The following is a 15675-nucleotide window of genomic DNA, read 5'->3' as shown; positions in this document are numbered from 1 at the left end:
AATTTGCTTGGGTGCGTTTGGCAGGCATTCTCAGATCATGAACAGCAGGTTGCCATTATCCCTCAAGAGAAAAGTGCATAGCAGCTGTGTCTTACCACTACTCACCTACGGGGCAGAAACCTGGCGGCTTACGAAAAGGGTTCTACTTAAATGAGGACGGCGCAACGAGGTATGGAAAGAAGAATGATGTGTGTAACGTTAAGGGGGGATATAAGAAGATAGCAGATTGGGTGAAGGAACAAACACGAGTTAGTGACATCTTAGTTGAAATAAAGGAAATAAATAGGCAAGGGCAGGGTATATAACCAGGAGGGAACATAACCAATGGTCATTAAGGCTTACGGACTGGATTCCAAGGGAAGGGAAGCGTAGCAGGGGGTGGCACAAAGTTAGGTGGGCGGATGAGATTAAGAAGTTTGCAGGGAGAATGTGGCCGCAATTAGCACAAAATAGGGGTATTGGAGAATTATGGGAGAGGCCTTTTCCCTGCAGTTTGCGTAGCCAGGCTGATGATGATTATGAAAGCCTGCATGGTGTAGAACAAGCTCAAAAACCATGGATGTCGCAACTTTCCGCTATTCGTCCTCAGTATTCAGTCGTGTTTGCAGCGACGTAACCTTTTGTACCACAAACCATTTTCACGAAGCAATGGAAGCACGAGTAAACGCCACCTGTCCCCCTTGTAATTTAAACAATCGCGAAAGCATGACCCTGAATCCGTTCGCGGCGAGAGCACAGTGAAAACTGACTCGACTGTTGACTTGGCTTGTTTCTGCTCGCGGCCCCTTACTCGTACTGGCCACAAACACTTATAAACAGCTGACACTTGATTCTTTGTTATTCATGTTTCGTTAAAGTTTGTGCAAGACAAATATTTGAAGGCCGGAGTGGAAATTAGCGTATTTTATTTAAGGACAGCACCACCCGTCGTGCTTGGCATGAAAGACAATTTACAACTGTAGAGCAATCACAAGAAATAGTCCCCGCTGTGCCATGTATGACTGAGCTACGGCTATGCAGGCGCATGAGTGTTCGTTACCGAATAATCGCGTTAAGTGCGAAGAAGCTGTAGTTTTGTATTGGTAGGGGTTTGCGAAGACAGCACCGCAATTTGTGCGACAAGGAACAAAGCAAAGGGAGCACCGCTCGGTCGGTGGTAAGAGCTGCACCTGCTTCATTTCAACTGAGTCAGAGAGTGCCACAGCCGTCAGCAGAATTGTAGCATCTGGTAATCACAAACTATTTAGGCATAACTTAGCTTCTATATCTCCTGCCCTTCCATTAGTGCTTACACCAGCAACAATTTCTTACCAGCAAGATGTGCACTTCACTTTGAGAAGACCACGAAAAAAAGTAGCAATTTCATCCAATAAATGCACAATTTTGTTCTTGTTGTAAATGAGGGTTAGTGTGGGTAGATAATTCGGCGAAAAATAGCAAGGTATATCGGGGCGCCACTGCTAGCGTTCAAAAATTCGCACAGTCGCGTCAAGGTAGTGGCGGACTCGAACGTCTTGTTTTTTTCCCAGCCGTACGGTATCATTTTAATCGAAACCCCGACATGACAAAATCTTTATTAGTTTCCGTTCTTTCTTGGTATTGAGTGCGCATGCGCGGTGATTCAATAACGCGCTGTCGACTGTACACGCCAGTTAGAGAACATCGAACCATCAGGCATGGCTGAAGAAAGCAGCAACGAATATACGCCTCTTGACTTAAGCATGAAGGGCGAAGCAACACCAAGCACAAGCCGTGACGGTAACCAGAGCGCTTCATCTACTTTGGGGGCCTACAGAACGTGAGCTTTGCCACTTCTCACTCAATTTTTTTATTGAATACTGTTACCCATAGACAGGACCTATATAATAGGCTTTAATATCTGTACAATTGTTCCCACCTAAACGCGTCTTTTTGACAGCTAGTTTGAGCTTTGAAATCGGAGGCATACGTAGATCAAGATGCGTCTACGCAAGGGCGGTGCGAAAATATTGCCACGTTTAGCGCAAAGTAAGCTACTTCGCGCTATGAATACGATTTTTCAGAACATGAAGCGAACGTATACTTACAGAAGAAAATACTTTTCATTGGTGTATAAGTCTTGTACTCCACACACGCGATGGGGTGCTATAGCTTGAAGTCCCGGGTAGAAATTAAACATAATTTCAACTCTTTTTTTTTTTCTTGTCACAGCTAGTAACTGTCTGACGCGTCGACGCAAGGGCGGTGCGACAATATTGCTACACGTGTGTAGTATTTAATTGTTTGAACGAGGCGCGTGGGCTCCATCACTCGAGAAAAGAGGAGGAAGAACGCTCTCTGGCTATCGAGCTGTCGGCTGAACTGGGCAGCGCTACATTATCCCCTTGTAAATATATTTTGTTAACAGTCGCCAGTTTTATTCCTTCGTTCGCGTAACAATTCGGTGGAGGGTACCGTTCCCTGTCCTCGCCACGGAGCTCCGCAGCGGCCGCACCATCCTGCTTTGCGCCATGGCTCCCGGTGACGACACCTCGTCTCCTTCTACTCCTGCGACCCCAACAACAATGTGCCATGTTCCGCGCAAAGTCAGCTGTTGAGCGCTCAGGATAAGATTATTCAGAACATGAAGCGAACGTAAACTTATTGGAGAAAATATCTTTCCTTGATGTATGTAGAAGTATTGCACTCCACAAACGCGATGGTGTGCTATAGCTCTAACTCGCGGGTACAAATTAAACATAATTTCACCTCTTTTCTTGTCACAACTAGCAACTGTCTGACGAATACCTTCATCAATTCTAGGAATGCTGACTACGCCTTGCGCTACCAGGGGAACACGCGGCACACGCCCACGACCGACGAGACTTGCCACGTCGACGGTACGTAGGCGATTCTCACTCGCCTTTACCACAAATATCGCAGATAGCCCCTACGGTTACCGTGCTAGAGGTACTTTATGGCGTATAAAGATGCACTTTACTAGCGCGTCCAAGACGGTTTCCGCATGAGCCAGCTTATAACTGTCCTTACTAAAAAATATGTGCTTATCTGAATATATCCAAATTCATACATAACCTATGCAGTAGATGTTTTTGAATGAATTTGTTCTTGTATCGGTGGGCTGGTAGAGCACTCCAGGATGATGAGGTCAGAAGCCGAGGCTTTACATTCTATGTAGTGATTAATTCGCTCGTAAATGGAATCTGTGCTTGACCATTGGGCTAAAATTTTATTTGCCAAGAAGAATCACAGTGCGTTTGACCTACTAACATCAGGATAATGTTTCCCTTAAACGGATCGCGCTCGTTTACAAAGCAAGTGCTTTGGTGCGAATGCCGTGTGTGATGTGCAATTAGGGCGGCGTTTCAGTTGTCCTTACAGGAGAGTCATAACGGTGCTGTTAAGATTTAGGCAGTGTATGAGAATTCCTCAGAAATAGCATGTTACGAGCAGCAGACATGTCCCGCTGCTGCCAAATGCAGAAGTTACAGCGCACAATGCGGGGCACACCAAAACATATTATTGTGGAGCCCTTGGTTCTTTCATACCAAGCACGCCAAGCCAAAGCCGCAGCATAAACAAACTGCAACACAAGGAGAAATGCAACATAAGGAGAAAAAAATCGTTGGGTAGTAGTTTGCGGTCTGTTGCCATAATTTTTTACCAAATATCTCAACTTTGGGCGTCTGAAACTTAAACACATTTCGTATTGACAGAGTAACAATCACTTTACCCAATGATTTCCTGTGAGTGTGCCACTACATAAAAATTGTAACGCTTTGTTAACGATAAAATCTACGCCATGCTGAAACACCGACCTTCCAAAATGAACGTTCTTTTTTGTAAGGTGATTAGTTCGCTTGGATACGTCAAGCATTATTCGTTCTAAGAGTATTTGCGCAACCTCTTTTGCAGTCCTCATGAACGTTGCGACATTAACGGCGCGACTTATAATCTTAAGAATGCCAGAGAATAAGAGAGTGAGTTCTTAAAGTTACGCCTATACTATCACACTGTAGTTCTTTCGAAGTCAGAGATAAAACTGCAATATTCAGTTCCTGTGGTTGGGAATCCGCTTTGAATGCTTTCCGTTGCGTACGAAGGCATAGTCACTAAAGCATGTGGGTGTAGTAATGCCGTAAACATTCTTGGTCACCACCCCCCCTTCATATTGCAAATAAAGGTGCATCCAAAAATACGGCGTCTCCCTGCAGTTTGAATGTTAATTGCAGTAGCATCGATGGTCATCCTGAAAGGGATTCTGCCGTAATTTGCGCCTTTTATGTCTCTCGCGGTTCCCTTTCAGTTTCAAGCTATTTCTGGCCGTTATAGGGAAGATTTCCATCTAGCTACAGTACTAGCAGCGCTGTCCATACAATCCACACTTTTAACGTGCTTTGAGAATTTCTCTAGCATAGTTTAGTGGCATTGCCCCGTGAATTAACACTGCCGATTTTCTTTCCAAGCTAATGTACTGTCCTCAAGGTGGAACTGGTCGCATTTACCACTGGGTGCTACGTGTCCATACTGCTCCGTTCCTGTGATGGAAGCAGATACATACCACCTAATATGGATATGTACTGGTTTAAAATCGGAACGCTCGCGTCTCCTACTGCAAGCCGGCCTCCGCTACAGTGTGACAAACAGCTATGACCGCTGGATACATAACAGATTCCACAAAACACTGCTTCAATTCATACCTAACACAGGCCTCACAGCACACATATAATACACATATACGCACCAAGAATTATGCCTTAAGGGCAAGTCTTTATCGCAATAAAAAAAATGTACTGTCTCCAATAGGACCCTTACATATGCGCATTAAAAGACCTTTTTGAAAGTTCTCCTATAGTCTACTGATGGCCTGCACAGGAACATTGGATAACCGTTTTAGTGCTCGTAATTAGCTGGTAAACCTGCAGTGCTTACAGCCGGTGCTTATGATGTTCAGCTAAACGAGCCACCAAATTGGATTCGGATAACCCCTTTCTGAAAGCGAGTACGTATTTCCATAACGCACCTGTGTCATAGAAGTTAATTAAATTAAGGGCCCACGTTAAACAAAAATGTTAAATCCCTCGGTAGAAATGAGTCCTCTCACTTGTTCATTGTCGTAGTCGGCGTCGGGCTGTGCCTGCTGCTCGTAAAAGATGAAGAATAAGCAAGAACTTCGTGAGGCATTTAATGTGCTTATTACTGGATAATACAGCAAATACAGTGGGTCAAGGGTTTCTCGCACAAGAGACCGACATGACGTTTTTCATTTCAAGCACTCTCGTGTTCTGCCCGTGGTTTGAGATAAAACGTGATAAGCGTCACAAGAATCCAACGCTAAAGAATCTTGATCGTGTTCGGCTTCCCAATCGCCACGAAGTTCTTGCATGCAGTCAAGACATAGACAAAGCACCGCGTATCGAAGCACCGCAGTAAAGTTTCTCTACGACTAAAAGCTTCTTGCCTTGCACCATAAGCATGGAGTATCCATTCCCATGAATCGCCATTGCACTACGGCGAATGAACACCTTAACTATACTTTTATGCCATATAGGTGTCACTGACAATGGCAGCACACGGTGCCAGCACCTGGGGTCCATCGGGAACATCGATTACATGAGGCCCAGTACAGGTCGCGCTGGTTTGGAGGAAGCATCAGCCATGTCTGAAGACGGCGCCACGTAAGTTCACATTTAGAAAAATTCCATGAAATGCATCTCAGGGAAGAGAGGAATGGCTACCCGTGTAACAATATGCCCCTACTTGGTAATTTCTCCTTGGGAGGTCTAGCTCTGATGGCTGAAACAGTACTGCATTGACAGTTTTGAGCGTTAGGCCGGCGCGGCTGGCCTTGACAAACGTCACGGTTGCAACAGCGCGACCGGACACCACACGGATTTGTGCACACCCCATGCCGCAGCCATGAAACTATACAAGCTTGCCCGATTTTCCATCCTGCTAACATGCCGCAATGTGCGGTACACTTGCAGGTTTGCTCCCCAATATGGAATATGTAAAGATTGTGAAGGGAGGATGCTCATCCGAGTCGAGGCTCATAAAATGAAACAGGGTTTTCCTGTAAAATTAATGCAAGAATTAAGCTGGCACTGACGCATTTGCGCGAGGGATAAAAGTCCCGATGACTTAAATGCCAAATATCTGGTGGTGTTTAGACAATATGCTGTCGGCATAAACAAAAAGCTTTACCTCAGGGTCTACTACGTAGGTACATTTGGAGAGAAGTGCATGTGCTCGGCAACACCCTGTACGAGTATTGAAGTTTGTGGCATTTAAAGGATTGTGATAATATCGGAGCTGAAGCTGCTGCATTTTAGATTCGTCATATACTTCAGAAGGCGCTGAGAAACTCAAGGAACAAAGTTACATCTTTGTGAACGTACGTATGATGGTTTCCAGCAAGTATGGACGCGAGCACAAGAAGTAGAAACAGACAGGACAACGCTGTACTTACAATTGAAGTTTATTGTGAAAACATTCCACAAATCACCGCCACGCATGCGTATACACCCAAGACCAATAACAAGGTTTGTAGTCAATTATCAACAAAAGTTCTACACGTACACAAAAGCGAAGTCACACCCCTTCCCGACAAAGGCAACAACACGTGTATTGACATGATAAATTTCGAAATGCAGTTCTTTATCATTGATATGAACTGAAGGTTCACTCACACAAGTATGTGCGCCCAACTTTTTCATGTGGAACGCTTCGCTAATTTTTCTTTCCAGTTTGCTGCGCTCTCTCCCAACTATAGGTACACTATCAAAAACTGGTCGGCATTCGTGCTTTTTGCGATGCAATGGCAAGTTCCCTCCTGTACCTGTAGGTAGCAAATAGCGATGCTCACGCATGCGGTCATTATTGCAATGACCTGTCTGGCCGATACAGGACTGTCCGCATGAGAGAGGTATGCGATACACAACCGAAGATGCAAAGTTTTTGTGAAAATAAGTGGTGTGCTTTTTTTCCACAGATACTAATCGCATCTTTCTTCTCCCCTGTGATGCTTTTGGCACAACCTAACCAGTTTGCTCGGCACCGAAAACACTAGTGTGACACCCAGAAGGCGAGATTAGTGTCGGCAGGGCACCCGGTCTCACTTTTGATGGCTGTGTCAAAATTCTTGTTTAGAAAGTACACAAAAAAAAACCGTGGAAACCGCGGACAACAATGAATCTTAAAAAAGAAGGAAGGTCGTAGTGATGCCGTATTTGCATGGCTTGTCACATAATCTTGAAAGGGTGGCCACTAGGGATGGCGTCACACTAGTGTTTTCGGCGCCGAGCAAACTGGTTAATTTGTGCAAAAGCATCACAGGAGAGAAGAAAGATTCGACTAGTCGCTGTGGAAAAAAGCACACCAATTTTTTCACGAAAGCTGTGCGTCTTCGGTTCTCTATCGCACACCTCTCTCATGCGGACTGTCCTATATCAGCCAGCCAGGTCGTTGCATTAATGACCGCAAGCGCGAGCATCGCTATTTGCTACCTACAGGTACAGGAGGGAACTTGCCATTGCATTGCAAAAAGCATGAATGCCGACCAGTTTTTGATAGTGTACCGATAGTGGGGAGAGAGCGCAGCAAACTGGAAAGAGAAATTAGCGAAGCGTTCCACATGAAAAAGTTGGGCGCACATACTTGTGTGAGTGAACCTTCAGTTCATATCAATGATAAAGAACTGCATTTCGAAATTTATCATGTCAATCCACGTGTTGTTGCCTTTGTCGGGAAGGGGTGTGACTTCGCTTTTGTGTACGTGTAGAACTTTTGTTGATAATTGACTACAAACCTTGTTATTGTTCTTGGGTGTATACGCATGCGTGGCGGTGATTTGTGGAATGTTTCCACAATAAACTTCAATTGTAAGTCCGGCGTTGTCCTGTCTGTTTCTACTTGTGCTCCCGTCCATACTTGCTGGAAACCATCATACGTTCGCCATGCACTAACTGGCCCAGCAAACTACTCTACTAGACTTACATCTTTATACCTCAGAAACAAAGAGACCGCCCCAATTCAATTAAGTGCCGCGAATAACATATTTAGAGCGCTCAAAATGGATGTATTACACACCGCACTGAAATTTAGTCTTTCATGGGTAGATCATTCTCCAGTCCTCGGACACATTGTACCAATTTCAAGCAAATTGTAAATGAATATGAAGAAAGTTGTCCGCTTCGGATGCTCCAAGAGATGCAGCTAATAAAACTGTGATATATATTTTTTTCGTGTAGTTAACTTTGTAAATTCTGAGATTCTATTCTTTTTAAGCTTAGCGATTTCATAATTTTTCGCATTTGCAAAGATATATAAATGTTATGATGTATACATTTACCGGAATTTACCTGGCCCTATCAAACAAAATTTGAATGTTTGATAGTTCTAATTTCTTCAGGAAATAATCCCGTCTTAATGCCGGCGAAGCTGGCGCGATTAGAAACGACGCACAACGTAACACAACACGACTGCAACCAAACCATAACATCGCATGAGTTATGTCAACATGGGCAACACGAATAAATCAAAGCACATTACCGCAAGAATAGCGACCAATGTTAATCTAGTGCTTAGCGTAGACATTTCAAACGAGCTACTGGCTTTACAAAAGACATACACCAAGCGCGCTGTCTCTGCCCTACTGCCCGTTATATTTTGCTTCACCAAACGGTTGAAAAGATGTACAAGCAATGCCTTAACTCGACGCTTGCAGCGTTCCTTATCTTACCGAGAAAAGAAAGAGAATACTAACTTCTTCGGCAGCATATTTCATCCAATGTACAAGAGACACTGAATTATTTGACGTATCTGCGCTTGCTACGTATGGGGGGAAATCACTATGTCTGTGTCGTTCTCGTGATGCCTTCGGCAGCAACGGTGTGCAGTTCGAATGCAAGACAAATACCAATGGCTTCATTGAAACACTGCAGGAAAATTTGAACACAGCAGTTCTTCTTCGTATTCGTTATGTGGGACTTCAGTTAAGACGTGTGGTGTCCGACGGGCGGTGAGTCCAGGTCAGAAATAGAGCAAATAGTTCGCCTTTACGGCATTTCTATTTCTTAAAGCGAGAGATTCAAGTGACTAATTGCAAAGGCGTATACCCGGAAAATGCGGCTCAAGTGCAGTGAGAGAAAAATATAATCAGGAATGTCTCATACCTCCGTAAGCGAGCAATGGTGTAATGGCTGTATAATAACGAAGGAAAGAAAGAAACATCAAACGAACTAACGAGCGACGGCAAAAAATGTGTCAATGAAAACAGAAACGAAACAACCTTTAGGTATTGCATTAGGTTCTCTCATGTGGCGTTGAAGAGGTCAACCTAGAGTGCCAAACGTATACTTCGTACTGCGGCTCACTACGTCAGACCCTCAGATTGTACAACTTAACTTTAAACATTAACACGTGTGCAGCAGGCCTTCGTCTTCAGGTGCTAAACGAGTGTAACATGCTGCCGAACTGTTTTACTCTTTTACTCTGAAAAATTCACCGATAATTTGGAAAGCCCATAACGCCAAATTTCAGAGCAGCATTGTACGTGTTTTCCTTTCGCGATATATGGAGTCAAAGATTTTGCGAGAGACGCATAGCAGAGGTAAATAGCCACGGCTTTTGTAAGTGACTGATCGACGGACCCAGTGTAATAGCTGGTGTTGCTTGGCTTATCACTTGTAAAGAGTAGAGGCATCAAAAATCACTTGTAAAGAGTAGAGGCATCAGGGAACGTTCACTCTGGGACAAGCACCTACAGTATCCTTCGCCGGCCCTCCTCATCACACCATCTTTATGACTGGGCATGTTAGAGGTCATTAGATTACGTGTTACACCCGCCGTGGTTGCTTAGTGGCTAAGGTGTTGGGCTGCTGATAACGATGTCGCGGGGTCGAATATCGGCCATGGCGGCCGCATTTCGATGGGGGCGAAATGCGAAAACACCCATGTGCTTAGATCTAGGTGCACGTTAAAGAATCCCAGGTGGTCTAAAGTTCCGGAGTCCTCTACTACGGCGTGCCTCATAATCAGAAAGTGGTTTTGGCACGTACAACCCCATAATTTTTAGATTACGTGTTATGCGTGTCATTTGGCACGTGGTATAACATTGATTTACTAAATACGTGAGCTTGTCTTGGAATATACACTGTCTAAATACTACTAACCTTACTTTCGTTATTGTTTTATATCATATTATAGATGTCATAGCTTCGCCCTTCCGCGAAGACAGCGTCTATATTAGTACGGGACCTCTTTCATTCCGATAGCATAGATCGCACTAAATTGTTTAAGTGCAATATGCCTGTGCGCCTTAAGGATTTGGAGGCAAACGTTTCCAAACAGGAACTTGTCCTCGTCTGTTGTGTCCCCCAGTCGAAACGTTGGCTTCCGCTACAATATTTGTCCAACCACTGTTGGCTCAGTGTTTATGTGAATATCTGTCTTGTGTTGCAGAATTCCTGAGACAACCCGCGTTGACCAATGCAACACGCAGTACCACCTGGCTGATAGCACATCCACCGACTGCGGTAGGTGCGGGAAGGTTTTCGGTCACTGGTATACCACGCCTCGCAGTCAAGGTGATTGAGGAAGCTAACATTTGCTATCGTACACAATACATTCAGGCAGCACGAATGAATGTATTCTGGGGTTTTAGGTGTCATAACCCCGATGTTATGAGGCACGCCATAGTGAGGAACTCCGGATTTATTTTGACCACCAGAGGACTTTTACCGGGCCACCAATGTTAAACAGCATCGCCGCTGTCTGAGGTATGGTTCAGTAAATTTCATTCATGCACCTTTTCGTTAATCGGTTGATCCAAACTTTTCTTGCTTCGGTTAAGTAATTTTATTGCTAAGCATTCTTTGCCTCATCCAATATACTGTGACAATTGAGTCCAAGGTCCGCCCATAAGTCCCGAGACCAACCGCCCTTACCCGCTGAAAGCCAAGCCAGCTGGAATCCACTCGAACCTTAATGACTTTGCTCTGCTAACGCAAATGTCCTTTGTCTCAGCGCTGATATGAGGATCATCCATAAAATTTGCGAAGATGTGCAGGTTTCATCATAACCAATGACAAATTTCTTTCGGGAACCATTCATCGCTTTTTGTGGTTAGCTGATATTTTTATAAGCCCGATCTCGTTCTAGAGATTTTGAAGGTAAAATATGGAATGTTTACTTCATTTTATTTTTCAATAACAGCAGCAACCTACTATGCAGCGATTGTTCCGTACATGCATTTGCATGTACCGTTTTCTTGTATGACCGACAGCAACGTCGTCTGCCGCTGAGTTGCTTATCACAGAGCACAACCATAATCAAAGCGCGCCAAGAAGCGAGAGAACAAAAAATCAGCCCTTGCAAGGTCAACCTACCTCCGGTCAGTGCAGAATAGCCGAAGGAATGTAGCAACGAACAACTCCCTAAACACACGCGAGTCTTTCTCGTAACATTACGTTGTGGCTTCCCACTTTTGTTGTTTGAATTAAGAGAATCACTTCAGACGGCCGCAGCGCTGTCAGAGTTACTTCTTGCTTCCTGCGCGTTCTTATCGCGGAATTCTCCGGCCTTGTTGTCGCACAATCTCAAATCGGCATCTCTATTTCAGGGCATACAGGCCACACAGAAACCGGAAGCACTGGCTTCCCACTTCCGGTCTGCAGCAGCAGCCCAGTGGCCAGCACAAGCTACGCGCACATGCAGGAACCATCGGACATTTTTGGGAACGACGCTTGGTGAGCCAAACTTTTGTACAAATTCCTTTCCATGGAGGAACTCAGTGAGACCACACGGAACGCTGCCTATGGCTCAATTATACTTCCACTGACGAACTTGTGCGACGGATGAAAGTGTTGTTGCCTGAAATGCCAAATGTCATCTGCAGTTAAGACAATATGGCGCTGGCGTAACACGAATCTTCAGCTCAGGACTTAAGTACATTGAAAATGAGAGATTAATCTGCTGAACAACCAACTGCGCCAATATTCCAGTTTCTGCATTCGAAAAAAATTTATAATATGTTAAGGAATTGCATTTTTGATTTACGTCGCAAGTACCAAAAATTCTGAAACAATTCGGCTATAAAGCCAACGCCGCGATTCTTTAAACTGCACCTAACACAAATTTCAAAATTTTTCAAACTTGACAACCTAGATAAAAGTTGTGATTGATGCGATTACTGGAATTTGACTGTTTGAATGAAATACCATCAACTAGTTTTGAATTCAAACGTAAGTCACTGAAGAAGTCTTTTCTTCAGCCTAGACCGGGTCCTCTGAAAACGCTCATCCCGCTATTGTGGCCAGCTATCCCAATTCTCCTAAATTTATTATTAATTTGTTTACTTATTTACTTACTTACCTAACAAATGTTTACGATGTAAAAATTAAGTACGTAATCTGGTCTAGATACGGGCCGAGCGAGCACGATTAGAAAAAACATACTAAGTTACACCACATAAGTTCAATGACACCATAACCTTCCATGAGTCACGTGAACAATGACGAATAAATATAACCCACCGTGGTTGCTCAGTGGCTATGGTGTTGGGCTGCTCAGCACGAGGTCACGGGATCAAGTCCCGGCCACGGCGGCCGCATTTCGATGGGGGGCGAAATGCGAAAACACCCGCGTACTTAGATTTAGGTGCACGTTAAAGAACCCCAGGTGGTCGAAATTTCGGGAGTCCTCCACTGCGGCGTGCCTCTTAATCTGAAACTGGTTTTGGCACGTAAAACGCATAATATAATCTTTTTAGAATAAATATAGGTAAACGATAAATACCATATTAACAACAATAAAGCAAACAATTTTCATCCAGTACAAACTGGACAGTAACTTCAAAAAACAGCAGACAGGAGAGAACGCATACGCGAGGCACTTGTGCATGTGTCGTATTCAGTTCGTATTTTTTTTCTTGCATTTCTGCCTTAAACGGTAGGGATGATGACGCACCAACAATGCCAACTCCACGTATGCAAACTTCCTGAAATTAACGCACAAGAAATGTCATGGCCAAGAAATGAATAGAAAGAAATAGATTTTATCCACGGCGCTTGAAAACTCTGGCACACTTCATAATATTCGATATGTATTTGATATTTGTATATTGCCATATGTCCGACGATGAGCAGCCCCCTCCCCACCCCCCAGCCCCTCGTATTTGTCAGAGATAACGCGAGTAGTACAGCGCGCCTTTTAAGCATTTGCAATTATGTTACTCCTCGTTACGTACAAGGGCTTGTATAAAAAGCAAACGTGTTTTAGCTCAGGCAATACGGTCTGTTTCAGTGCTGAACGTCGCACTTCCGAGGGCACATTTCTGGACCTTTGCCTGAATGCTCCTCCTTAGCGTGTCCAAGAAGTAGGACTGTTTTTAATCTTTAGAGCATGTAAATTTCATATATAATTTCGTTTTCAGATAGTCCTACTCGTCTGCGCTGGTTACATTTAGGCTTTATATATTGTAACAAATATAACAACACTTTTTATTATTATCCACTTCACGGACCATCGTTCGTGTTTTCAAGATTAACGAAATAGACACAACAAAAGCTCCAGTGTTCAATTTATGCCAATCTAGAAGCAAAATCGAGCGTTAAATATAAATGTAGCAGGTTCGCGCTCAGATTGTGCAAATCGCCTTACTATGAACGCGCGATTTAGTTTGTCCAACTCTCAAATGGCAAATGTGTTTTTATCATCAAGTAACAACAGTCGCCCATTTTGAGCCCCATTGTACGTTTACTTACAGGAATGCTACTCGAACAGGAGGGAGGGAACAGCAAGAGTTGTCCGCTGCATGTTCCAATGTTTCCAGCAGAGAGGATGCCTTACACGGGCCCACCAAGGAACACACGGGCGATACAGCCTACACTTGCAAAGCAATTGATTCTGTGAATAATTCTGTGAAACACTGCCGGAATACAACAGGCAAAAACCACAAATGCGCAACCTGCGGCAAAATGTTCCACGGGGCTAATCTTCTTGCTAAACATTACCGCACGCACGCAAACGAGAAGCCCTACAAATGCGAAATATGTGAAAGATCGTTTCGGCAATCTCATCACCGAGATATCCACAAACGCACACATACAGGCGAGAGACCGTACACTTGCAAAACATGTGGTAAATCATTCGCGGACTCATCGAATCTCCGTAAACACAACTCCACTCACACAGACGAGAAACCCCATGTCTGTCAGAAGTGTACTAAACCGTTCAAAACCAAAAGCAGCCTCAAACATCATCACGACCTGTGTAGTGGGGACAGAGTCTTCGTTTGCGAAATATGTAATGCATCCTTCAAGAACAACTCAGGTCTCGGCCGTCACCGTCGAAGCCACATGGATGAAACCCCGCATTAGTTTACGCAGAGCGCATTTGCTCTCGCAGAGAAAGCCTTTGATTGACACCTGCACCAGAATATTACCTGCCAATTGTGTGGAGATGCATTTGGAGACGACGATCAACTTAATACCCACTTCGTGACGCATAGGGTTGTGCAGACATAATAGTCTGACTAGTGCGCAAGTTAACTAAATCGCCCGCGGCTTTTGCATGCCAACGTGAAAGTGAAGCAGTGCGGGGAAGCAACGCTGATATTCTTTCAGAGGATCCAGGAGCTAACTAAACGCATCTTGTGCATAGGCCGGCTTCTTTTGACGTTTATAGCGCCCTAGTAAAATGAGCGATGTGAACGATGCCATCTGGTTTCTCCAAATTATGAGAAAAGACGTCGTTGCCAGAAGTATTTGGAGTGCTTCAATGTCGAAGTATACGGCAGATCCTAGCCAGCGCTTACTGTTTCCATACATACATTTGTTTTTCACGAACGCAGCATTAGCAAACTTATTTCAAGATAGATCCTTATGGGCTGCAAGTGTGTGCTTTATGTAAGTAGAAGGTTGAAATGCCTTCACAATATCCTTGACTCCCTGTTCTGTCAGTTTCTTTGCAGGTGTTCTGACAGCGTAGTAGTGAACCGGCTGTAAAGATCCCTATGCTTTATGATGTTCTAAGGTCGATAGAAAGGGACAACTCTAATTGGAAAGAACTTAAAATAGGAGGCACTGTCTTTTCAACTAACAAGTAATCTCTGTCATTAAGGTCCTTGCGCCCTGTTGCCTCCCAGAGACACCCTTTATGACTATATAGAGACGCATTCCACCCATGGGAAAATTTATTTCTTTTAAAATTTGTTGAATGCATTGACTGTTTTGGTTCTCTCTTTACTACTGTATCTATACCGAAAGTCTTTTTTTGTATACCATAAACTGTGTTGATGACAGTAGTGAGACTGTATTAGATCGAAATAGTTTGGAGCTTCACTATATCATGTGTTCTCCAACTACAAAAATTTTGTGAAATTGTGATAGCTTAAAGCTTTAAAGGCCAGTCTTTTATCCACTTGAAAGCCGTCTGTTATAACTCACACTGTTCTCCAGTTACAGCTGTAGAATCTTTTTTTTAGCGTGATGTGACAAACTCATCTGTGCGAGCAATGACCGGAAAAGTGAAATGCACTTTTTAGGCATATTAACAAGCACACTTGTATATCTTCTACTTGTGAATGCGTTTCGCAGGCTAACAAAGGCTGTTACCACTCAGTGCACGGCACTGAGTGGTAACGGCACTGAGTGGTAGGCACCAACAATTACGCTGCAATCTTCGATGAATCACGTA

General features: G+C 44.0%; 1 protein-coding gene across 1 annotated transcript in view; it reads left to right on the top strand.

Moving 5' to 3' along the window:
- The first annotated feature begins 1670 nt into the window (after window positions 1-1670).
- Window positions 1671-15675, top strand: part of LOC142559267 (uncharacterized) — a 79012-nt gene continuing 65007 nt past the window's right edge. Inside the window, exons 1-5 of the mRNA XM_075670891.1 lie at window positions 1671-1798; window positions 2782-2858; window positions 5531-5657; window positions 10441-10514; window positions 11600-11726. Coding sequence (XP_075527006.1) covers window positions 1677-1798; window positions 2782-2858; window positions 5531-5657; window positions 10441-10514; window positions 11600-11726 — 527 coding nt within the window. The 5' untranslated portion in view covers window positions 1671-1676. The remainder of the gene's footprint in view (window positions 1799-2781; window positions 2859-5530; window positions 5658-10440; window positions 10515-11599; window positions 11727-15675) is intronic.

The sequence above is a fragment of the Dermacentor variabilis genome, chromosome 10 (assembly GCF_050947875.1).
Source record: "Dermacentor variabilis isolate Ectoservices chromosome 10, ASM5094787v1, whole genome shotgun sequence".
Taxonomy (NCBI): Eukaryota; Metazoa; Arthropoda; class Arachnida; order Ixodida; family Ixodidae; genus Dermacentor; species Dermacentor variabilis.
This window is presented reverse-complemented; position numbering and strand designations above follow the sequence as displayed.